This window comes from Lepisosteus platostomus, chromosome 12, assembly GCF_059453375.1.
Source record: "Lepisosteus platostomus isolate fLepPlt1 chromosome 12, fLepPlt1.hap1, whole genome shotgun sequence".
NCBI lineage: Eukaryota > Metazoa > Chordata > Actinopteri > Semionotiformes > Lepisosteidae > Lepisosteus > Lepisosteus platostomus.
Genome location: NC_142622.1, coordinates 36,477,858 through 36,505,644, shown reverse-complemented (window position 1 = coordinate 36,505,644; position 27,787 = coordinate 36,477,858). Strand labels below are relative to the sequence as shown.

The following is a 27,787-nucleotide window of genomic DNA, read 5'->3' as shown; positions in this document are numbered from 1 at the left end:
AGATTTTACAAAGTGACATAAAAGCACACTCCATTGTGATTATAATTACCTCTGTGTAAAGAATATTACAGTAAGGGAAATTAAGAGAGAATTCATAAAATTCTCCGATCTACCCATTTAGGAAAAATACCATTTTTCAACTTTTCTTGGAAAAAAAAAAACATGAGAATGATTGATTGCAAAGTGATGCCCTTACTAAAACCATTAAAAGATTTGATTTGAATCATGTCCTACAGGGAAATTTTATTCCCACAATGCAGGTAACAGAATAAATAAATGCTTGAAATGAAAATAGTTATATATTCAATGCACAGCCATAGAACAAAACTGACTAATCTCTTAACTCTATGTATGAATTTGTACAAAAGGATACAAGATGAAGTTATAGGGCAGCCAAAAAGTAGTATTTATCTAATCACTTAAACTACTACACTTTAATTAAGTACACGCATTAGTATTTTTATTGTGAGTTGCATTCTATCATCTTTCTCATTTCATTTCATGCAGGGAAAAATAAAATTTAAACAGATCTCATTTATATATGATAATGCCGTGTCCTCATTTTTTGTCTCTTCTTCTTGTTGAAAATTCAAGCCATGCAGTTTTGAGAACTGCATTTCATTAAATACTGACTGTACTTCCCCCAAAAAAATGATTTAACTGCTTGGCTGAATTCAGCAACTGGGTGATAAAAATTTAGCCTCATTTTTCCTTAAAATGCTGAATATTTCATACATTTTCTATGCATATCTAATTAAAACAGTACACTTCTATTTTTCTTATAATAATACCAAAACTACACAATAACTAATAATAATGCAAATCAGTATAAATTCTATTTTTTATCAATACCTCTTCTCTTAATTTGAACAATTGGTCACTATCCTGAAAGCATTATTTCATACTGTAGCTGTACTTTACATAAGGATACAGATACAGCATTTGTATGGCAATAAAATCAACCATATCAGGAAAAAGTACAAGGCTCTAATAGAACAACGTCAGCCTTGGTTTTCAATGTACAGCTCTCTGCTGGACAATTATAGCTATGATCACTCATTCAGAACACCAGTGAGGTGAGAATGTGAGAGGACACAGAGATTTGACGTGCTGCCAAAAATATATTAACACAAAAAGAGAATAGACAGTAAAATCTCAGGAATCTGTAATAAATGTAATAAATCTGGGATCTGTAATAAAAATAACTATTTGTACAACTTTATGGTTTCAGAACTATGCTACAGTAGCTCTCAGAAAACCACTCCACACGTTTTCTATGCTTTAGAATAGCTGTAGCTTTAAGTTTACAATCCAATGTTGCTGGTGCTTTTTTGTAGGGCAAACTGCAGGATTAGTTTGATCAGACAAATAAGACTCATTTCACACATTGAAAAGATATTTAAAAAAAAACATTTGGCACAGATTTGCATTTGTGATTTACTGTATTAAACTGTAGTGCACCCAGCTACACAATGCCTAGCATCTTAAGTTATTCAATGTTGGTATGGATTTGGTTCTGTCAGAGTGATTCTGGAAGTAAACTCTTTTGCTAACCTCAGATGTTTTAAAGTGCAAAAGATATTCAATACGCCATGAATAAAAGACCAAGCAACAGAAAAAAGCTAAGGTACTATTAATGCAGTAAGCAAGACTTTTCAAAACTACGTAAGCATTGAAGTGTTGGATAGCCAACAGGAAAGAAAGACATGTTACTGCTGATTAATATAAAATCAATTATTTTCATCTTAAGAAAAACAGTAATTTTCAAAACACATAACCACTGGATAGTTCTCTAGTTTGAGATGGTGAGGACTGCAAACGCACTTAAAGGAACAAGTAATTATTCCATGGTGAAAAAAAGAAGAAAGAAAACACAACGTTTCGGCAGTGGAGCCTTCTTCAGGTGTGAGAGAGACAAGGCAGTAGGCAAAGGTAATGTAGCGGGAGAACAAAGGCTGGGAGAGAGGAGGAGTGAGAGGCGGGAGCAGGGGGACAGAAAGAGAGGCCAATCAAGAGGTGTGAAGTCAGAATATGTATAGAGAGGTGTGAAATGAAACTTCCAATGAATGGAGAAAATGTAAAAGAAGAGTAGTCTGTTGTTAAGAGAAGGGGGAAGGTGTCATCCTAGCTGCAGGATAAGTTTGGTTTCGGTAGTCTTTCTGATGTACAGTATGAGTTCGGAACCAATAGTAATTCAGTACCCACCTGAACTACTAAAACTCACTTAAAGGTGGTCATCGAACAGTTTTATCCATTTCACTGTGTCCTGGCCAAAAAGGCAAGGAAAATGACAGATCTGCATCATCTTACAATACTTGAATTATAAAAGTCATTGCATACAGTAAAGGGAATTTCATTATATTTGGATAGATAGAGCTTTTACTGTATATCATAGGAAAGCCAGTCTAACAATTACTGAAATCACTAATAAGCAGATATGCATATAGACCTTGTTTTGTATTTGACACTACATGAGAATTCATTGCAAACACAGCTTGTTTAAGGTAAGATACTAGAATATAGATGACTTAAGACATGAACTGACATGTGATAGGATGACTACCCTGAAGTCAAAACATTTAGGAGACACCTATCCTGCAATCTTAGGTAAATAATACACCAATACATGTAATATAATACATTTAGTGGGATAACTAGCAGCACCCATAGCAGTAAGATTTCTGGGACTCACGGAAAAGGTACTGTATAACATGGCAATTATCCATGAACAGTGCAGTACTGCACAGAAAAAATATACTGTAATATGCTTTTTCTCCCCGCAAGTATAGAATGATTGCTTAGTTATATAATACATAAAATACATAAAATATGTACACCATGTGGCATGACTTTGAATGCCATATAATCTGCTGCTTTCCAAATGTTACAATGGAAATAGGATGTCACGAATGGATAACCACACAACTATCAGCTGAAATCAGGATGCATATCACCTTAAGTGCCCCATTTTCTAATGCATTTACTATTAACTAGTACTATTTTCTACCACTATTTCTCTTCCTACAACCAAGATGAAATATATATTTTTTTTTTGTTGCAGGTAACTTCAGAACTGACAGGCTACAGGTTGCTGGCAAACTGACTGTTGTCACGAGGTGCACAGTGGCAGATGGCCAGCAAGACAAACACTCTCTCATTAACCCCAAGACACGCTTAATGAAGAGGGAACAGTGAACAAGCAACACAAAACCAAACCTGTAGAATCAATAGCTCTCAGGACCTGACACGGGTCTCATGCACCTTAAGAGGCTGAGGTGAGCAGCCTGCCAGTCTTGCCCCGCGATATAATTTGCATTTCAAAGATAATGCAAATGAAGAGGATAACAGTAGTAAGGACATACTCTAAAACACATTAAGAAGACCAAAAGGAAAAAAAAAACATTAGATAAAGTATTTGTCTATCAGCTGGAAGCGCATCATAACTGAATACACTATTTAATATTTCCTGTTTCCAAGTATGATGATAGGAAGTATAAAGGTTAGAGATGCATTTAGGAAATGAAAAGATGTATAAATATGTCCTCCAAAGTTGTGGGGGTGGTGGAGGGGCAGTAAAAATTGATCTTTTTGGCATTCAGGCCACTCCACCTCACTGTACTTGTACTGTACAGCTCGACAGAAGTATCATAAAGATATGACAGAGATCGCTGTTGCCTTCGTATCTTGAAAAAAGGTCCTTTAACAGAGATGCTTTTTCATTTCACATTAATATTGGAGATAAAACTTCACTTGGGTATTCTTGCTATATTGACATTGTCTGGGTTTTAAACAGTGTTGTACAAAAACTGCACTGATATTCTACACATTTGACTTTTAACAAATCACAAAACGAAAAGATTGAATGTGAAGGGAAACTTTTTATTTAATCATTTTTTCGTGAAAGAACTTTGTGCTGGTAACTTGCACAAAGCTGCATTGACATTTTAACACAGATTTAGAGAACTATTAGAACTAAACCAGACCGCTATTTTGCTTTACACTATTCACTTGGGAAAGCAGGCACTCAGTCAGACAGGACCTTCACCTCCCAGACTTCATTCAGCAAAAATGAAAAATGTCATTCTGGCTTCATTGATATAAAAAAAATAAATGTAAATAAAAAGGATTTCCCAAACTAGCAATCAATCTTCGCTCTATTTCTAGTTAAAGTTATTGCCGTAGACATTTCCATTATTTTAAAGGGCACAGCCATATGTGGAGTGTGGTATTTCAAACCCACATTGAGTACCGCTAATGTCACTTCTAACCAAAGCTGAAGTGCATGCTTTTTTATTAGCTTTATAGCATTTTTTTTCCTAGACTACTTAATAACGACCTATAAACTAACACAGTAAAAAAATCATATTAGAAAAGGAGTAACCTAATAACCTAAAGCCCAAATCAGATTTCCATTACATTAAAACAGAACCTGTGGGCAGATAAAGAGTCAGTTCCATTTCTACTCAGCTATTGGAATCCCAAGAGACACCCATTAACAAGACTCCCATTCCACCTGTGTGGTAAAGAATATTTCAATAAATAGCAAACACAAGCTACAGTATGCTCTCTTTGCACATATTGAAGAATTATAATATATTTAATCTATTAACATATACTGCATGTATAAACATCTATACTATATGTATTTCGTCTTTCTATTCGTCTATAGATTCACATTCCTTTTCACTTCCTGAGAAATCTTCCAGGAAGATTGGGAAAATTGAAAGAAACTCAATGACTTACTGTACATTTTTAAAAAACAAACGGAAGCAAATCTATTATTAAAAAGAAAAAAAAAGAAAAGGCTATTCAATAGGTTGATTTCTGCAGATCAAAGTTGGCACGCAGCCGATTAATTTAGATGGATCCTGCACTTAATCACCTTTACACTGATCTGTGGCTAACGGTGGTTTAGTATTAAAGCATCTGATTCACGTTAATGATTTTCCTATCCGTAGGGAAAGCTCTCCAAGTGAAGTCAGATAATTAAAGCTATGATAGTCTTGGCAACATTGATGAAGGGATTCTTATTGGATGAATTAAAATTAATTGCACAGTAATCATAAAAAAGTTACCACCTGTTATTCTTTAACATACTATAACCCCAAAAATAATACTAAATGTCACTGTTTCTGTTTTAGACCCAAGCAGAAAATATCAGCACAGGGCTACAGAAGTAATAAGCAGGATTTCCTTTCCATTTGATTGATGACAGCAAGATCATGACGTAAAATGAATGCATCTAATTTCAATCTGATCCCTCAACGTAAGATACAGTGCCTTGCAAAAAGTATTCAAGCCATTGCATAGTGTTTGTTGCTTTTAAAGCCTGCAGTCATATATATTAAATATACATAATTGATATGCAATTACTATTTATTATAAACAGAAAATGCTAAAGACATTCAGAGCTAAAAATATTATATATATATTTACAGAAAAAAAAGTAAAATGTCATGACTGCATAAGTATTCAAACCCTTTGTAAAGGCAAAGGTTAATTAAATTAGATGTAGAATGTCAAGCAAAGAATGTCAACCATGAAGACCAAGGAGCTTTCAAAGCTAAACTGGGAAATGTTGTAAAAACACACATACTGTATAAGGTGAAAGATATAAAAAAACTCTTAATATTCCTTCAAATATAGTGAAGTTATTCATGCTCCGTCGATCTGGCTATCCCTCCATACTTAGCTACAGAGTTCTGTGGCTGAGATTAGAAAAAGTGTCCATGGGGTCAACAATATCCCAGACACTCCACAAAGCCAGAGAAAAAAATCTCAAATCCTGAATTGGGTTTTCAAAAAGCTACATCATCCCCATTGTTTTGTTTATGTGGCAACAGCAGCATTATGTTATAATTCTGCTTCTCATCAGCAGGGACTAGGAAGCTTGTTAAGAATGATGGGAACAAACTATAGAAGGAGCAAAATACTGGCCATTCTAAGAGGAAAACATGCTTCAAATCTAAAACCGGGACAAAAAAAAACACTTTTATCAGGACAATGACCCAAAGCACTGAAATAGCTTATCAATCAAATACAGTAGCAAATATCCTTGAGTGGATCATTTAAAGATATCTTTAAGTTATTTAAAGATATCATTTATACCACATTATTTGAAGATATCTATAACTCATTTCTAGATATCTTTAATGGTTTTAGATATATTGTTGAATCATTATAAGATATCTTTAAAGATTTTATTGTATCAGTAATTTTTGGAGATATCATCAAATGATTTAGATATCTCTAAATAATATTCTAACCTGCCATACAGTCAAAGTCCTACTGAGAATCTGAAAAATACTTTAAGTGCAGATCATAAGCGATCTCTAAGCAACATCACACAGATTGCGTAAATCTGTGAAGAACCAAAAACCAATTGCACCAGGCTGGTGAAAAAAGATAGATTATCTTGTAGAGATAATACTTGCCCACAAATACAGTACTTGTAGCTATAATTTCTGTCTAAGGTGCTTCCACCAAAAATTGAGATCATGGTCTAAATATTTATGCAAACAATGTATTCCAGTTTTGACTCTATTTTTGGCTCGCATTTGCTCTTAGTAAGTTTCAGTTTGAGGAATCAGGTTTTGAATAAAATATTAAGTTGAATGAGATGTGCATGTATCATTTTGGAATTTCACAAATCAAAAAGTAATTGTCTCTCATAATTTAAGCATTTACTCCATCAAAATAACTCAAGATTAGAAAACAAGGATACAGTGTTACTGGAATAGGAAGTACTGTATATGACAATTACACTTCTATGTACTGTACTATCTACAGCCAGGTGGCCTTTATTAATTGAAAAACAAGTCATAACTTCTTGTTTACATGACAAAAGATGCTAAAAATGGAAGATGACATGCATTCATGCAGATGGTTTTGTCTGCAAACCAAAAGTGACAAGCCTATATAATCAATATTGTGTCTGCAAATGAAGCATAACCTGCAAAAAAACAATTTCACTGAAACAACAAACATTTCAGAGAATAGTTGCAGATGGCAAATCCAATGAATCCTTAAATTACTGTACTGCTTTCCACAATGTAGTCTTCAATGCATCCACAACTCGCCATCTACAGGCAAAAACAAATCTACAGAACCCTGGTAGCATCAACTGTTCAAGATCATTGAGTCTAGTTTGCTTAGTAACAGCATAAGATCTCACTAAGCCCAAGGACGAAAGGTGGAATGACCTGGACAGCTCATCTGTTTCTTGACAATCATTCTCTTGAAACAGATAACACCAGAAAAGGACCCAAGTCCCATTTCAATAGAAGCAGCCCCCAAGATCTTTTAGTTTCAAACCCAAACATGATGTCTACCATCATAGCAAAGCATACTTAGGGGAAAAAAGCCCTCATGTACTCACCCCACTGAAGAGGAGCCAGCTGCAGGTGTTCCAGAACAAGTTGATTGAGTACACCTTCCACACTAGCTTCTCCCTGCCTCTTCAGAGAAGGGTGAATTTCGGTTAAAGAAAAGTGTGTAGACACTGCTAGAAAAACAAATTTATCACATTAACTCTTATAAATGCAACTGAGCCTCCACAATGTTTTCTCCTTATTTTAATTGTCATCCCCTCTTAACTGATACCATGTGATTATTAACAAAAAGCACAGCATTTCATTTCAATCATGTGAATTACAGTGTACGTATAGAAAGCACCCCTTACACTTTTATCAAATGTAGCAGAGATACACTACATCCAACCCAGTCCTTTGCATAACAGAATAAGCATTTTCCGAAAATCACTTTCCAGCTGCAACAGGCAGAATGTTATATAATGAACATGAGGAAGTGTTTTTTTCTCCAGATTTACAGAAACAGTAATTCCGTTTATAGATAAGGGCATAAGATGTTCATTCTTAGTTTTGGATTCTTCAAGAAGAGAGTGAGAGCAACAGTGTTAGAAAAGAAGCCAAATCTAATTTTGTGGAACTACAAAAATCATCCCAACTTGTTTATTAGTAAAATGTCTGTGATTGGTATAAATGCTGGTGAACAATGCAAGAGCTGTGTGCTGGGAAAGTAATTCAATCCAAAAATGTATTAAAAACACTGGTTTAAATTTTTATAACATGCAGTACTATTGTCAATGTCTATGTTACAATGTCTGTGTTAACAACAGAGATACAGCCAAGGGGTATTTGTAAACCATCTAATTATTGTTGCTGAAACATCAAATGAAATAACAAATATTTTTTGTTAACAATTATAACTTAATTCAATTAAGTGCACTAGTTAACTGTTAAAAGAGTTACATGTTACAGTTAATATCCTGATTACAACCCCTGGCTATGACAGGAAACCGACAAATTAACAGTTTTAATATTTTCTATTATAAAACATTTACCTTAATACAAGGCGTAACTGTGTTTTGTGTTATGAATTATACAGTATACAGCAGCTAGACCATGCATTGTGACCCCAAACTTGTCCATTTCCTGCAGGCGAACAGCAATATTAACAGTGCCAACTAGGAGATGGACTGAAAGAAATGTATCATGATTGATTTTGATGCACAACCTTTTCATGGGATCTCTCTAGACAGTGTGCCTTTTGGCCATTTGATTCTTGGCAGACTTGTCATGTGAGCTGCATTCCATAGATGCTTAAGGCTATTATATCCTCTAGATTGTAAAATTCCCTTACCAAGGGCATCTATTGCTCAGGTTCAGTTGTAAACTTAACACCTTAGCTGAATTCCAGTGTTTAAAGCAAATATATTGCCTACAGCACGTTTTGATAATTAGCCTAACAATGTTACAGGTTCACTAGACAATTTTGGGACTGCTTACATTTGGAAAAATAATTGCTTTGTATTTTAATACCTTACAGACATAATTACTATCAACACAGGTGTTCCAAACATAAACATCCCACGACACGTGGTGATATGATATAAAGATAGTTCCCAACCATTCCAGACAACATATAGTAATATTTGGGTTGATAACTATTATTTTAGTGACTCAATGAACTCTCACATTACCACAGTTCAAACTCAATCTTTAACTTCCAATGAACCACACTCTTGTGGATAACCTCAATTCTTCAGGGAGCTCAGCTTCACTGAGCTCAAAAATTAGTGAGGCAGCAAAGTCAAAACTAGTATTTTTGGTTTACAGTGCATAAAAATCGACGATAAAATAGTATGTACTACAGTATACTGTATTTCAAGCACTAATAAGTATTGGAAACCATTCACTTAAGTGAGATTTCAGAGCGCAAAAAGTCAGCATTTGGCTGCGTATCCCTTTGAGGCCATAACTATGAACTGTTGAACTCTTCATGAAATCATTTCTGATGCTATGCTGCATCCACTTTGAGTTCTTGCCTGCTCCTGGGATGTTATTACTTTTTTTTGGGGGAAGTAAAATGCTCAATTGGATTTAAATCTAGAGATTGGCTTGGACGTTATACCCCTGCTGAATTCTTTGGTTCCTTGGTTGCAATGCCATGCTGTATGAAAACATTCTCTTCTTTTAACATGAGCGCATTAAATATTAATGTACATTTCAGAATATATTCTGCTGCTGCCATTAGAAGGTACCATACACTATCAATAATGAGGATTGACCCAGTTCAAGAGGTGGCTGAGCATGCCCAGGCCTTGACATTACCTCTGCCATGCTTCAGAATTTCCAACAAAACAAAGAAGTACACATTTTTGTAGGTTTTATAGACGAATGAGACCAGGATTAATCTTTCACAGTGATGGAAAGGTTAGAGTGTGGAGAAAGAAAGAAACTGAAGATGCTCCTAAGAACACCTTTTCATCTGTGCAGCATGTACGTGTGATATTATTTTACATCTGTGTTTTAAGTTCAACTGTAAGTGTGTTTCAGGAAAATTGTAAATATAATAAAGGTGAATTTTCCTTCTTCAAGGCATGAAGCAATTATAAAAAATAATACATAATAATTAATATATTTATATACAACCCAGTACCCAAGCAGTAGTAGGTATTAATAGCCATGAAATATAATGTCATACCATGCAAATAAAAACAAGAGCAAAATCAGCTTTTTCAGAAGGACCTCTTTTTTGCCTTCATTCTATAGAAAGAAAGTAAATGAGTCAATTTGTCTGGATAGCATTATTCCTAAATAAACACAGCAACCATTGCCAATCCCCTTCCAGCAAGAATAACCCTCAGGTCATCTTCTTGAATAATAATGTTGAATATATCAACAACAAGCAGATTACCCTCAGGTATTGAAAAAAAAAACAGACCTTGTGCTGAATTAAACATTTGTAGATTGCAATGTGCTGTGGGCCAGTTTCCATTTTAATGATATAAATGGTTGGAAATGGGAAGCCAGCTGCTGCTTAACAAAAAGTTACCTGATGTGTATAATGGTGTACCCAGACTCATTATGGGCCATCTCTGCTTATCCAGGAGGGACACAATCAAGAAAGCCAATATAAAAATAAAAACAGATTCCGTAACAGAAAGCTAAATTCCCCTTTTTGTTCAAGCACTGCACACTAGTTGGTTCTGGACTGTTGTGTATAAGAAAGCGGCACATTCTGTCTCACACAATGTTGTCTTTGCATAATTATTGTGATTTTTTGTTTTTCTTTATTATACAACGATACATAAGTAAACACCTCCCCTGCTTTCACTATCCAATCTGACATAAGGGTTAACAATGGCTGTTCAATAAGAAGGACATGATCAATGGACTTCTGAATCATGACAGGTTGTAATGTACTGGGGAAATCTTGAATAACAGAACAAGATGCTCAGCTAAATGGAAAGGTACACAATAATCCATCTGGGCAATGTGGTGAATCACGGCCAACTCGCAACAATAAAACTTCTCACAATTTGTTGAATTGCCTCTGTCTGTGTGCAATAACAAAAAAAATTGATTTCAGAATAAATACACCTGTCTCACGGTCTCTCAGTCAGGTACTAAATTTCAAGCAAAAATTAAACCATGATGACAAAGAAACCTTTAAAACAACTAGAAGAAAGGCACGGGAGAATGGTGTAACAACTGACACTGAATATTTCTTTTACCAAAGTTGGTCATTATGATGTGGAATCTATATTGTACAACCCAGATACTACCTACATACAGTAGGTCATTCCATCCCTTCAAAATGAGCATTCGGACAAGGATGAAACCAGTTACCACTGTGAGGCCAACAGTAACGTTGAAAAGCCACATACCGTACTGTAGCTCAATAAGTGAGATGGGAGAAAAAACCCATGAGTCAATAATATCGCGGTCACTCTGAAAAGGTAGACACAAAAGGTATGGCTGAGTGGCAAACCCAGCTAAAAAATTTGCTTAGTGTTTGCAACTAAGCATTTAAGTGATGTTGCAGACGTGGCAAAATGCTTTGTGGTTGAGGATGTAGACTAATTCTTAAATTATGTAACAAACATTCCTCAGCATTTTCAAACTGCTATTCTATAATTTGACACTACACAAGACAAGAACATATTACAAAAGACAAAAATCCTGATGAAGAAAGAGGAATGAATAACAAATGAAGCATGTTTTAAAAGAATATGAAATTTGATTTGGAAACAGGTTTCCCCCTGTCCTCTATTTTAGTCAAGTACATTCCTTGTTCACACTTTGTTACTTGTGTAAAATGATGTCTCCAATCATGGCCTTTAACATCAGTAGAAAAGGATTACTGTTGATAAAAAGGATGCTTGCACTTTGTGAAGAACATCTGAGTTCCCTTCCTTGGTATCATTCCCATCTTGGAATTTCATGGCATCATTCATATGAAGCTTTCTACTACCAGGATTCATAGTGTCAGAATCGGTGGGGATGGTGGTGCAATAGTGCTGAAGGCAGCTGTTTGGTCTTTCATGTAATATACATCCAATTTTGTATGACTTCTAGAGCAAGAAAAGCAGAATGATAGTGTTTTGAAACATTTACAAATTCAGAAATTAAAAACCTGTTCACAAAAGAAAATAAATTATCTGAGCTCTTCCAGAATGCTGGAGTGTGTCTCGCTGATGGCATACAATACACAATATAAAGGGGGATAATCGAATGAGACCAGCCCAAGTAAGAACAAAACCAGAACAAAGCCTGTCAGTAGTGGTCACGTCTCAGCAATCAAAAAGAAGGGAAATACTAGACTTTCTTTTCATTTTATAAGTATGATTCAGGCATGCTAAATTCTACTATCTAACCTTTTCATTGGAACTGAAGAAAGTACTTCACTTCATCTGATTAAAGTTTAATTAGTGATAAATACTGTAGATGAAAACCAAATTATTCATAGGGCACCTTTTTACGTAATCTCATACCATTGTTTTATAAGTTAAATTTCAGAAAAACTGATATTGACAAGTATTGGAATGTACAGTTGATGAAGACCACAAAAATATTATGCCCAACAAGTAAATTATATGGAAACCATGTAAAATTTTTAGACAAAAAAAATGCATATTCTAATGAGAGTAAGGGTTGCATTTGAATGTCAGCTTATGAAAATACCATACGAATATTCGTTTTCTAATTAAGAAAATTAGCATCCAGATCTGTCATATCATTCCCTCTTGCACTGCTAGCAAATGCTTCTGTAAATTAATTCCTTAAATTATATTTGTAGTCTGTTCTTCCCTTGACTTAATCTGAAGCAACACACAGCAGAAATTAATAAATATTCCACTATTCTAAAAACAGGCATACTAATAAAATAATGCCGTAGACATTTTAAACATAATCAATTAATCTAAAGGTCATCAAGTAATCAGTTTGTAGAAATGAAAAGTTATACGGTCAGAATTGGCAAGTTTGCATATTATATTTGTGATATACTGTAATTCCTGCCATAGGTTCTATTCCTTTCTAATGCAACATGAAAATGCCAGATCGTGATAAAAAACTGTCTTTGAGTGTAGATCAAGGGCTAATTTGAGAACATAAACTGCTCTGCTCAGTGAGCTGCTGTGAATTTGGCCACAGCCTCCCAGAGGGCAAAGCACACTAATTGGTACTTCATTACCCATCTTCAGAGTCAACAATATTTTCATTTTTGTTTCCAATTTATAATTCAAATTTAAAATTTTAACTGTCACTGACTATCATAAATAAAGCATACTGTGGAATCAGATGAAACACTGCATACATGTAGAAATTTCTGTAACAGGTGCAAACAGATCCTGTTAGAGCAATGCAGTTGTTTTACTACATCAACCTAACCTAACTAGGCAATTATATTAAAACTAAACTGGAAAAAAAGTTATTGTACCAGTTAATATCTATAATTTAAAAGATGATTAATGCAGGACTATGGAAATGCAGAGTTGTTTTTGTGTTCTGTGTGCTTAAAAACAAATCTGAGCACAAAATGGAATGTGAATAATATAGCACCTTAAAATCTCTGAATGATTCATATCAATTATCAAAAAAACATGAAGTGTGCAAACAGAAAAAATCAGTTAAAAAAACACTGAAAATGTTGTGTTCAATGGTGACCTCATTGAGCATGGTTTCAGGCTTAAGGGGGGTAATAGTTTGGCATCCCACCGAAATACGGCCTTTATATCTTAATATTCATGTCAATTCAATGCCAGAAAAAAGATTTTGAACTGTATTACCACTTATTTTCAAACTTTTGCCTTTAGGACAGCATCACCAACATTCCTTTTTGAAAAAGGCAGGGCAAATAGCTATATATGAAAGAAATAGTTTTTGGGGATATCACCGAAATAACACCTTTCCTAAATATCATTTCCATCCTAGAACACTGCCATGACCTCAAAAAGTATCTAGGTTTTGCAGGAATCCTAACCCTAACCCTAGCTTTGGGTTTGCACTACGTTAGGGTTAGGGTTCAGAATTCCTCCAAAAAATTAACGCAACCTTCCACTCATTTAAGGGCAAAATATGCTTCACTGAAACAATATATTGGTCTGAAATGCTAAAGCAAGCATACCAAAGCATAGAGGATGCATCAACAAGGGTAAAATTCTATTTTTGGAAAAGTATTCTACTACTGAAAATGTTGTGTTCAATGGTGACCTCATTGAGCATGGTTTCAGGCTTAAGGGGGGTAATAGTCAGGAATTCCACCAAAATATGGCCTTTATAACTTAATATTCATGTCAATTCAATGCCAGAGGCAAGATTTTGAACTGTATTATCACTTATTTTCAAACTTTTGCCTGAAGGACAACATCAGAAACATTCCTTTTTGAGCAATGCAGGGCAAATAGCAATATATGAAATAATTATTTTTAGAGCAATCACCGAAATAACACCTTTCCTAAATATCATTTCCATCCTAGAACACTGCCATGACCTCAAAAAGTATCTACGTTTTGCAGGAATCCTAACCCTAACTCTAGCTTTGTGTTTGCACTAGGTTAGGGTTAGGGTTCAGAATTCCTCCAAAGAATTAATGCAACCTTCCACTCAGTTAAGGGCAAAATATGCTTCACTGAAACAATATATTGGTCTGAACTGCTTAAGCAACCACACCAAACTATAGACAATGCATCAACAAGGGCAGAATTCTATTTTTGGACAAGTATTCTACTACTGAAAATGTTGTGTTCAATGGTGACCTCATTGAGCATAGTTTCAGCCTTAAGGGGGGTAATAGTTAGGAATTCCACCAAAATATGGCCTTTATAACTTAATATTCATGTCAATTCAATGCCAGAGGCAAGATTTTGAACTATATTATCACTTATTTTCAAACTTTTGCCTTTAGGACAACCTCAGCAACATACCTTTTTGAGCAATGCAGGGCAAATAGCAATATATGAAATAATTTTTTTTTAGAGCTATCACCGAAATAACACCTTTCCTAAATATCATTTCCATCCTAGAACACTGCCATGACCTCAAAAAGTATCTACGTTTTGCAGGAATCCTAACCCTAACCCTAGCTTTGGGTTTGCACTACGTTAGGGTTAGGGTTCAGAATTCCTCCAAATAATTAATGCAACCTTCCACTCATTTAAGAGCAAAATATGCTTCACTGAAACAATATATTGGTCTGAAATGCTTAAGCAAGCACACCACACTATAGAAAATGCACCAACAAGGGTAAAATTCTATTTTTGGACAAATATTCTATTACTGAAAATGTTGTGTTCAATGGTTACCTCATTGTGCATGGTTTCAGGCTTAACGGGGGTAATAGTCAGGAATTCAACCAAAATATGGCCTTTATAACTTAATATTCATGTCAATTCAATGCCAGAGGCAAGATTTTGAACTGTTTTATCAGTTATTTTCAAACTTTTGCCTGTAGGACAACATCAGCAACATTCCTTTTTGAGCAATGCAGGGCAAATAGCAATATATGAAATAATTTATTTTTAGAGCTATCACCGAAACAACACCTTTCCTAAATATCATTTCCATCCTAGAACACTGCCATGACCTCAAAAAGTATCTACGTTTTGCAGGAATCCTAACCCTAACCCTAGCTTTGGGTTTGCACTACGTTAGGGTTAGGGTTCAGAATTCCTCCAAATAATTAATGCAACCTTCCACTCATTTAAGGGCAAAATATGCTTCACTGAAACAATATATTGGTCTGAAATGCTTAAGCAAGCATACCAAAGCATAGAGAATGCATCAAAAAGGGTAAAATTCTATTTTTGGTCAAGTATTCTACTACTGAAAATGTTGTGTTCAATGGTGACCTCATTGAGCATGGTTTCAGGCTTAAGGGGGGTAATAGTCAGGAATTCCACCAAAATATGGCCTTTATAACTTCATATTCATGTCAATTCAATGCCAGAGGCAAGATTTTCAACTGTATTATCACTTATTTTCAAACTTTTGCCTGTAGGACAACATCAGCAACATTCCTTTTTGAGCAATGCAGGGCAAATAGCAATATATGAAATAATTTATTTTTAGAGCTATCACCGAAACAACACCTTTCCTAAATATCATTTCCATCCTAGAACACTGCCATGACCTCAAAAAGTATCTATGTTTTGCAGGAATCCTAACCCTAACCCTAGCTTTGGGTTTGCACTACGTTAGGGTTAGGGTTCAGAATTCCTCCAAAGAATTAATGCAACCTTCCACTCAGTTAAGGGCAAAATATGCTTCACTGAAACAATATATTGGTCTGAAATGCTTAAGCAAGCACACCAAACTATAGACAATGCATCAACAAGGGTAAAATTCTATTTTTGGACAAATATTCTATTACTGAAAATGTTGTGTTCAATGGTGACCTCATTGAGCATGGTTTCAGGCTTAAGGGGGGTAATAGTCAGGAATTCCACCACAATATGGCATTTATAACTTAATATTCATGTCAATTCAATGCCAGAGGCAAGATTTTGAACTGTATTATCACTTATTTTCAAACTTTTGCCTGTAGGACAACATCAGCAACATTCCTTTTTGAGCAATGCAGGGCAAATAGCAATATATGAAATAATTTTTTTTAGAGCTATCACCGAAATAACACCTTTCCTAAATATCATTTCCATCCTAGAACACTGCTATGACCTCAAAAAGTATCTACGTTTTGCAGGAATCCTAACCCTAACCCTAGCTTTGTGTTTGCACTAGGTTAGGGTTAGGGTTCAGAATTCCTCCAAATAATTAATGCAACCTTCCACTCATTTAAGGGCAAAATATGCTTCACTGAAACAATATATTGGTCTGAAATGCTTAAGCAAGCATACCAAAGCATAGAGAATGCATCAACAAGGGTAAAATTCTATTTCTGGTCAAGTATTCTACTACTGAAAATGTTGTGTTCAATGGTGACCTCATTGAGCATGGTTTCAGGCTTAAGGGGGGTAATAGTCAGGAATTCCACCAAAATATGGCCTTTATATCTTAATATTCATGTCAATTCAATGCCAGAGGCAAGATTTTGAACTGTATTATCACTTATTTTCAAACTTTTGCCTGTAGGACAACATCAGCAATATTCCTTTTTGAGCAATGCAGGGAAAATAGCAATATATGAAATATTTTTTTTTAGAGCTATCACCAAAATAACACCTTTCCTAAATATCATTTCCATCCTAGAACACTGCCATGACTTCAAAAAGTATCTACGTTTTGCAGGAATCCTAACCCTAACCCTAGCTTTGTGTTTGCACTAGGTTAGGGTTAGGGTTCAGAATTCCTCCAAAGAATTAATGCAACCTTCCACTCATTTAAGGGCAAAATATGATTCATTGAAACAATATATTGGTCTGAAATGCTTAAGCAAGCATACCAAAGCATAGAGAATGCATCAACAAGGGTAAAATTCTATTTTTGGACAAGTATTCTACTACTGAAAATGTTGTGTTCAATGGTGACCTCATTGAGCATGGTTTGAGGCTTAAGGGGGGTAATAGTTAGGAATTCCACCAAAATATGGCCTATATAACTTAATATTCATGTCAATTCAATGCCAGAGGCAAGATTTTGAACTGTATTATCACTTATTTTCAAACTTTTGCCTGTAGGACAACATCAGCAACATTCCTTTTTGAGCAATGCAGGGCAAATAGCAATATATGAAATAATTTATTTTTAGAGCTATCACCGAAACAACACCTTTCCTAAATATCATTTCCATCCTAGAAAACTGCCATGACCTCAAAAAGTATCTACGTTTTGCAGGAATCCTAACCCTAACCCTAGCTTTGGGTTTGCACTACGTTAGGTTTAGGGTTCAGAATTCCTCCAAAGAATTAATGCAACCTTCCACTCAGTTAAGGTCAAAATATGCTTCCCTGAAACAATATATTGGTCTGAAATGCTTAAGCAAGCACACCAAACTATAGACAATGCATCAACAAGGGTAAAATTCTATTTTTGGACAAATATTCTATTACTGAAAATGTTGTGTTCAATGGTGACCTCATTGAGCATGGTTTCAGGCTTAAGGGGGGTAATAGTCAGGAATTCCACCACAATATGGCATTTATAACTTAATATTCATGTCAATTCAATGCCAGAGGCAAGATTTTGAACTGTATTATCACTTATTTTCAAACTTTTGCCTGTAGGACAACATCAGCAACATTCCTTTTTGAGCAATGCAGGGCAAATAGCAATATATGAAATAATTTTGTTTTAGAGCTATCACCGAAATAACACCTTTCCTAAATATCATTTCCATCCTAGAACACTGCTATGACCTCAGAAAGTATCTACGTTTTGCAGGAATCCTAACCCTAACCCTAGTTTTGTGTTTGCACTAGGTTAGGGTTAGGGTTCAGAATTCCTCCAAATAATTAATGCAACCTTCCACTCATTTAAGGGCAAAATATGCTTCACTGAAACAATATATTGGTCTGAAATGCTTAAGCAAGCATACCAAAGCATAGAGAATGCATCAACAAGGGTAAAATTCTATTTTTGGTCAAGTATTCTACTACTGAAAATGTTGTGTTCAATGGTGACCTCATTGAGCATGGTTTCAGGCTTAAGGGGGGTAATAGTCAGGAATTCCACCAAAATATGGCCTTTATATCTTAATATTCATGTCAATTCAATGCCAGAGGCAAGATTTTCAACTGTATTATCACTTATTTTCAAACTTTTGCCTGTAGGACAACATCAGCAACATTCCTTTTTGAGCAATGCAGGGCAAATAGCAATATATGAAATAATTTATTTTTAGAGCTATCACCGAAACAACACCTTTCCTAAATATCATTTCCATCCTAGAACACTGCCATGACCTCAAAAAGTATCTACGTTTTGCAGGAATCCTAACCCTAACCCTAGCTTTGGGTTTGCACTACGTTAGGGTTAGGGTTCAGAATTCCTCCAAAGAATTAATGCAACCTTCCACTCAGTTAAGGGCAAAATATGCTTCACTGAAACAATATATTGGTCTGAAATGCTTAAGCAAGCACACCAAACTATAGACAATGCATCAACAAGGGTAAAATTCTATTTTTGGACAAATATTCTATTACTGAAAATGTTGTGTTCAATGGTGACCTCATTGAGCATGGTTTCAGGCTTAAGGGGGGTAATAGTCAGGAATTCCACCACAATATGGCATTTATAACTTAATATTCATGTCAATTCAATGCCAGAGGCAAGATTTTCAACTGTATTATCACTTATTTTCAAACTTTTGCCTGTAGGACAACATCAGCAACATTCCTTTTTGAGCAATGCAGGGCAAATAGCAATATATGAAATAATTTATTTTTAGAGCTATCACCGAAATAACACCTTTCCTAAATATCATTTCCATCCTAGAACACAGCCATGACCTCAAAAAGTATCTACGTTTTGCAGGAATCCTAACCCTAACCCTAGCTTTGGGTTTGCACTAGGTTAGGGTTAGGGTTCAGAATTCCTCCAAAGAATTAATGCAACCTTCCACTCATTTAAGGGCAAAATATGCTTCACTGAAACAATATATTGGTCTGAAATGCTTAAGCAAGCACACCAAACTATAGACAATGCATCAACAAGGGTAAAATTATATTTTTGGACAAGTATTCTACTACTGAAAATGTTGTGTTCAATGGTGACCTCATTGAGCATGGTTTCAGGCTTAAGGGGGGTAATAGTCAGGAATTCCACCAAAATATGGCCTTTATAACTTAATATTCATGTCAATTCAATGCCAGGGGCAAGATTTTGAACTGTATTATCACTTATTTTCAAACTTTTGCCTGTAGGACAACATCAGCAACATTCCTTTTTGAGCAATGCAGGGCAAATAGCAATATATGAAATAATTTTTTTTTAGAGCTATCACCGAAATAACACCTTTCCTAAATATCATTTCCATCCTAGAACAATGCCATGACCTCAAAAAGTATCTACGTTTTGCAGGAATCCTAACCCTAACCCTAGCTTTGTGTTTGCACTAGGTTAGGGTTAGGGTTCAGAATTCCTCCAAAGAATTAATGCACCTTTCCACTCATTTAAGGGTGAAATATGCTTCACTGAAACAATATATTGGTCTGAAATGCTTAAGCAAGCATACCAAAGCATAGAGAATGCATCAACAAGGGTAAAATTCTATTTTTGGACAAGTATTCTACTACTGAAAATGTTGTGTTCAATGGTGACCTCATTGAGCATGGTTTCAGGCTTAAGGGGGGTAATAGTCAGGAATTCCACCAAAATATGGCCTTTATATCTTAATATTCATGTCAATTCAATGCCAGAGGCAAGATTTTGAACTGTATTATCACTTATTTTCAAACTTTTGCCTGTAGGACAACATCAGCAACATTCCTTTTTGAGAAATGCAGGGCAAATAGCAATATATGAAATAATTTATTTTAGAGCTATCACCGAAATAACACCTTTCCTAAATATCATTTCCATCCTAGAACACTGCCATGACCTCAAAAAGTATCTACGTTTTGCAGGAATCCTAACCCTAACCCTAGCTTTGTGTTTGCACTAGGTTAGGGGTAGGGTTCAGAATTCCTCCAAAGAATTAATGCAACCTTCCACTCATTTAAGGGCACAATATGCTTCACTGAAACAATATATTGGTCTGAAATGCTTAAGCAAGCATACCAAAGCATAGAGAATGCATCAACAAGGGTAAAATTCTATTTTTGGACAAGTATTCTACTACTGAAAATGTTGTGTTCAATGGTGACCTCATTGAGCATGGTTTTCAGGCTTAAGGGGGGTAATAGTCAGGAATTCCACCAAAATATGGCCTTTATATCTTAATATTCATGTCAATTCAATGCCAGAGGCAAGATTTTCAACTGTATTATCACTTATTTTCAAACTTTTGCCTGTAGGACAACATCAGCAACATTCCTTTTTGAGCAATGCAGGGCAAATAGCAATATATGAAATAATTTTTTTTAGAGCTATCACCGAAATAACACCTTTCCTAAATATTATTTCCATCCTAGAACACTGCCATGACCTCAAAAAGTATCTACGTTTTGCAGGAATCCTAACCCTAACCCTAGCTTTGTGTTTGCACTAGGTTAGGGTTAGGGTTCAGAATTCCTCCAAAGAATTAATGCACCTTTCCACTCATTTAAGGGTGAAATATGCTTCACTGAAACAATATATTGGTCTGAAATGCTTAAGCAAGCACACCAAACTATAGACAATGCATCAACAAGGGTAAAATTATATTTTTGGACAAGTATTCTACTACTGAAAATGTTGTGTTCAATGGTGACCTCATTGAGCATGGTTTCAGGCTTAAGGGGGGTAATAGTCAGGAATTCCACCAAAATATGGCCTTTATAACTTAATATTCATGTCAATTCAATGCCAGGGGCAAGATTTTGAACTGTATTATCACTTATTTTCAAACTTTTGCCTGTAGGACAACATCAGCAACATTCCTTTTTGAGCAATGCAGGGCAAATAGCAATATATGAAATAATTTTGTTTTAGAGCTATCACCGAAATAACACCTTTCCTAAATATCATTTCCATCCTAGAACACTGCTATGACCTCAAAAAGTATCTACGTTTTGCAGGAATCCTAACCCTAACCCTAGTTTTGTGTTTGCACTAGGTTAGGGTTAGGGTTCAGAATTCCTCCAAATAATTAATGCAACCTTCCACTCATTTAAGGGCAAAATATGCTTCACTGAAACAATATATTGGTCTGAAATGCTTAAGCAAGCATACCAAAGCATAGAGAATGCATCAACAAGGGTAAAATTCTATTTTTGGTCAAGTATTCTACTACTGAAAATGTTGTGTTCAATGGTGACCTCATTGAGCATGGTTTCAGGCTTAAGGGGGGTAATAGTCAGGAATTCCACCAAAATATGGCCTTTATATCTTAATATTCATGTCAATTCAATGCCAGAGGCAAGATTTTCAACTGTATTATCACTTATTTTCAAACTTTTGCCTGTAGGACAACATCAGCAACATTCCTTTTTGAGCAATGCAGGGCAAATAGCAATATATGAAATAATTTTTTTTTAGAGCTATCACCGAAATAACACCTTTCCTAAATATCATTTCCATCCTAGAACACTGCTATGACCTCAAAAAGTATCTACGTTTTGCAGGAATCCTAACCCTAACCCTAGCTTTGGGTTTGCACTACGTTAGGGTTAGGGTTCAGAATTCCTCCAAAGAATTAATGCAACCTTCCACTCAGTTAAGGGCAAAATATGCTTCACTGAAACAATATATTGGTCTGAAATGCTTAAGCAAGCACACCACACTATAGAAAATGCATCAACAAGGGTAAAATTCTATTTTTGGACAAGTATTCTACTACTGAAAATGTTGTGTTCAATGGTGACCTCATTGAGCATGGTTTCAGGCTTAAGGGGGGTAATAGTCAGGAATTCCACCAAAATATGGCCTTTATATCTTAATATTCATGTCAATTCAATGCCAGAGGCAAGATTTTCAACTGTATTATCACTTATTTTCAAACTTTTGCCTGTAGGACAACATCAGCAACATTCCTTTTTGAGCAATGCAGGGCAAATAGCAATATATGAAATAATTTATTTTTAGAGCTATCACCGAAATAACACCTTTCCTAAATATCATTTCCATCCTAGAACACAGCCATGACCTCAAAAAGTATCTACGTTTTGCAGGAATCCTAACCCTAACCCTAGCTTTGGGTTTGCACTAGGTTAGGGTTAGGGTTCAGAATTCCTCCAAAGAATTAATGCAACCTTCCACTCATTTAAGGGCAAAATATGCTTCACTGAAACAATATATTGGTCTGAAATGCTTAAGCAAGCACACCAAACTATAGACAATGCATCAACAAGGGTAAAATTATATTTTTGGACAAGTATTCTACTACTGAAAATGTTGTGTTCAATGGTGACCTCATTGAGCATGGTTTCAAGCTTAAGGGGGGTAATAGTCAGGAATTCCACCAAAATATGGCCTTTATAACTTAATATTCATGTCAATTCAATGCCAGGGGCAAGATTTTGAACTGTATTATCACTTATTTTCAAACTTTTGCCTGTAGGACAACATCAGCAACATTCCTTTTTGAGCAATGCAGGGCAAATAGCAATATATGAAATAATTTTGTTTTAGAGCTATCACCGAAATAACACCTTTCCTAAATATCATTTCCATCCTAGAACAATGCCATGACCTCAAAAAGTATCTACGTTTTGCAGGAATCCTAACCCTAACCCTAGCTTTGTGTTTGCACTAGGTTAGGGTTAGGGTTCAGAATTCCTCCAAAGAATTAATGCACCTTTCCACTCATTTAAGGGTGAAATATGCTTCACTGAAACAATATATTGGTCTGAAATGCTTAAGCAAGCATACCAAAGCATAGAGAATGCATCAACAAGGGTAAAATTCTATTTTTGGACAAGTATTCTACTACTGAAAATGTTGTGTTCAATGGTGACCTCATTGAGCATGGTTTCAGGCTTAAGGGGGGTAATAGTCAGGAATTCCACCAAAATATGGCCTTTATATCTTAATATTCATGTCAATTCAATGCCAGAGGCAAGATTTTGAACTGTATTATCACTTATTTTCAAACTTTTGCCTGTAGGACAACATCAGCAACATTCCTTTTTGAGAAATGCAGGGCAAATAGCAATATATGAAATAATTTATTTTAGAGCTATCACCGAAATAACACCTTTCCTAAATATCATTTCCATCCTAGAACACTGCCATGACCTCAAAAAGTATCTACGTTTTGCAGGAATCCTAACCCTAACCCTAGCTTTGTGTTTGCACTAGGTTAGGGGTAGGGTTCAGAATTCCTCCAAAGAATTAATGCAACCTTCCACTCATTTAAGGGCACAATATGCTTCACTGAAACAATATATTGGTCTGAAATGCTTAAGCAAGCATACCAAAGCATAGAGAATGCATCAACAAGGGTAAAATTCTATTTTTGGACAAGTATTCTACTACTGAAAATGTTGTGTTCAATGGTGACCTCATTGAGCATGGTTTTCAGGCTTAAGGGGGGTAATAGTCAGGAATTCCACCAAAATATGGCCTTTATATCTTAATATTCATGTCAATTCAATGCCAGAGGCAAGATTTTCAACTGTATTATCACTTATTTTCAAACTTTTGCCTGTAGGACAACATCAGCAACATTCCTTTTTGAGCAATGCAGGGCAAATAGCAATATATGAAATAATTTTTTTTAGAGCTATCACCGAAATAACACCTTTCCTAAATATTATTTCCATCCTAGAACACTGCCATGACCTCAAAAAGTATCTACGTTTTGCAGGAATCCTAACCCTAACCCTAGCTTTGTGTTTGCACTAGGTTAGGGTTAGGGTTCAGAATTCCTCCAAAGAATTAATGCACCTTTCCACTCATTTAAGGGTGAAATATGCTTCACTGAAACAATATATTGGTCTGAAATGCTTAAGCAAGCACACCAAACTATAGACAATGCATCAACAAGGGTAAAATTATATTTTTGGACAAGTATTCTACTACTGAAAATGTTGTGTTCAATGGTGACCTCATTGAGCATGGTTTCAGGCTTAAGGGGGGTAATAGTCAGGAATTCCACCAAAATATGGCCTTTATATCTTAATATTCATGTCAATTCAATGCCAGGGGCAAGATTTTGAACTGTATTATCACTTATTTTCAAACTTTTGCCTGTAGGACAACATCAGCAACATTCCTTTTTGAGCAATGCAGGGCAAATAGCAATATATGAAATAATTTTTTTTTAGAGCTATCACCGAAATAACACCTTTCCTAAATATCATTTCCATCCTAGAACAATGCCATGACCTCAAAAAGTATCTACGTTTTGCAGGAATCCTAACCCTAACCCTAGCTTTGTGTTTGCACTAGGTTAGGGTTAGGGTTCAGAATTCCTCCAAAGAATTAATGCACCTTTCCACTCATTTAAGGGTGAAATATGCTTCACTGAAACAATATATTGGTCTGAAATGCTTAAGCAAGCATACCAAAGCATAGAGAATGCATCAACAAGGGTAAAATTCTATTTTTGGACAAGTATTCTACTACTGAAAATGTTGTGTTCAATGGTGACCTCATTGAGCATGGTTTCAGGCTTAAGGGGGGTAATAGTCAGGAATTCCACCAAAATATGGCCTTTATATCTTAATATTCATGTCAATTCAATGCCAGAGGCAAGATTTTGAACTGTATTATCACTTATTTTCAAACTTTTGCCTGTAGGACAACATCAGCAACATTCCTTTTTGAGAAATGCAGGGCAAATAGCAATATATGAAATAATTTATTTTAGAGCTATCACCGAAATAACACCTTTCCTAAATATCATTTCCATCCTAGAACACTGCCATGACCTCAAAAAGTATCTACGTTTTGCAGGAATCCTAACCCTAACCCTAGCTTTGTGTTTGCACTAGGTTAGGGGTAGGGTTCAGAATTCCTCCAAAGAATTAATGCAACCTTCCACTCATTTAAGGGCACAATATGCTTCACTGAAACAATATATTGGTCTGAAATGCTTAAGCAAGCATACCAAAGCATAGAGAATGCATCAACAAGGGTAAAATTCTATTTTTGGACAAGTATTCTACTACTGAAAATGTTGTGTTCAGTGGTGACCTCATTGAGCATGATTTTCAGGCTTAAGGGGGGTAATAGTCAGGAATTCCACAAAATATGGCCTTTATATCTTAATATTCATGTCAATTCAATGCCAGAGGCAAGATTTTCAACTGTATTATCACTTATTTTCAAACTTTTGCCTGTAGGACAACATCAGCAACATTCCTTTTTGAGCAATGCAGGGCAAATAGCAATATATGAAATAATTTTTTTTAGAGCTATCACCGAAATAACACCTTTCCTAAATATTATTTCCATCCTAGAACACTGCCATGACCTCAAAAAGTATCTACGTTTTGCAGGAATCCTAACCCTAACCCTAGCTTTGTGTTTGCACTAGGTTAGGGTTAGGGTTCAGAATTCCTCCAAAGAATGAATGCAACCTTCCACTCATTTAAGGGCAAAATATGCTTCACTGAAACAATATATTGGTCTGAAATGCTTAAGCAAGCATACCAAAGCATAGAGAATGCATCAACAAGGGTAAAATTCTATTTTTGGACAAGTATTCTACTACTGAAAATGTTGTGTTCAATGGTGACCTCATTGAGCATGGTTTCAGGCTTAAGGGGGGTAATAGTCAGGAATTCCACCACAATATGGCCTTTATATCTTAATATTAATGTCAATTCAATGCCAGAGGCAAGATTTTCAACTGTATTATCACTTATTTTCAAACTTTTGCCTGTAGGACAACATCAGCAACATTCCTTTTTGAGCAATGCAGGGCAAATAGCAATATATGAAATAATTTTTTTTTAGAGCTATCACCCAAATAACACCTTTCCTAAATATCATTTCCATCCTAGAACACTGCCATGACCTCAAAAAGTATCTACGTTTTGCAGGAATCCTAACCCTAACCCTAGCTTTGTGTTTGCACTAGGTTAGGGTTAGGGTTCAGAATTCCTCCAAAGAATTAATGCAACTTTCCACTCATTTAAGGGCGAAATATGCTTCACTGAAACAATATATTGGTCTGAAATGCTTATGTAAGCATACGAAAGCATAGAGAATGCATCAACAAGGGTAAAATTCTATTTTTGGACAAGTATTCTACTACTGAAAATGTTGTGTTCAATGGTCACCTCATTGAGCATGGTTTCAGGCTTAAGGGGGATAATAGTCAGGAATTCCACCAAAATATGGCCTTTATATCTTAATATTCATGTCAATTCAATGCCAGAGGCAAGATTTTGAACTGTATTATCACTTACAGTGCCTTGCGAAAGTATTCGGCCCCCTTGAACTTTTCAACCTTTTGCCACATTTCAGACTTCAAACATAAAGATATAAATTTTTTATTTTATGTGAAGAATCACCAACAAGTGGGACACAATGGTGAAGTGGAACGAAATCTATTGGATTTTTGAAACTTTTTTAACTAATAAAAAAATGAAAAGTGGGGCGTGCAAAATTATTCGGCCCCTTTACTTTCAGTGCAGCAAACTCACTCCAGAAGTTCAGCGAGGATCTCTGAATGATCCAATGTTGTCCTAAATGACTGATGGTGATAAATAGAATCCACCTGTGTGTAATCAAGTCTCTGTATAAATGCACCTGCTCTGTGATAGTCTCAAGGTTCTGTTGAAAGCGCAGAGAGCATCATGAAGACCAAGGAACACACCAGGCAGGTCCGTAATACTGTTGTGGAGAAGTTTAAAGCCGGATTTGGATACAAAAAGATTTCCCAAGCTTCAAACATCCCAAGGAGCACTGTGCAAGCGATCATCTTGAAATGGAAGGAGTATCAGACCACTGCAAATCTACCAAGACCTGGCCGTCCCTCTAAACTTTCAGCTCAGACAAGGAGAAGACTGATCAGAGATGCAGCCAAGAGGCCCATGATCACTCTGGATGAACTGCAGAGAACTACAGCTGAGGTGGGAGAGTCTGTCCATAGGACAACAATCAGTCTTACACTGCACAAATCTGGCCTTTATGGAAGAGTGGCAAGAAGAAAGCCATTTCTCAAAGATATCCATAAAAAGTCTCATCTAAAGTTTGCCACAAGCCACCTGGGAGACACCCCAAACATGTGGAAGAAGGTGCTCTGGTCAGATGAAACCAAAATCGAACTTTTTGGCCACAATGCAAAACGATATGTTTGGCGTAAAAGCAACACAGCTCATCACCCTCAACACACCATCCCCACTGTCAAACATGGTGGTGGCAGCATCATGGTTTGGGCCTGCTTTTCTTCAGCAGGGACAGGGAAGATGGTTAAAATTGAGGGGAAGATGGATGCAGCCAAATACAGGACCATTCTGGATGAAAACCTGTTGGAGTCTGCAAAAGACCTGAAA

The 27,787-nt window shown here is 35.7% G+C and overlaps 1 protein-coding gene across 3 annotated transcripts in view; it reads right to left on the bottom strand.

Moving 5' to 3' along the window:
• The window catches only part of trappc9 (trafficking protein particle complex subunit 9), a 619,314-nt gene that overhangs the window by 126,268 nt on the left and 465,259 nt on the right, over positions 1–27,787 (bottom strand). For all 3 annotated transcript variants that reach the window (XM_088601827.1, XM_088601825.1, XM_088601826.1), the window contains one exon: positions 7,379–7,470. In XM_088601827.1, coding sequence (XP_088457953.1) covers positions 7,379–7,470 — 92 coding nt within the window. The remainder of the gene's footprint in view (positions 1–7,378; positions 7,471–27,787) is intronic.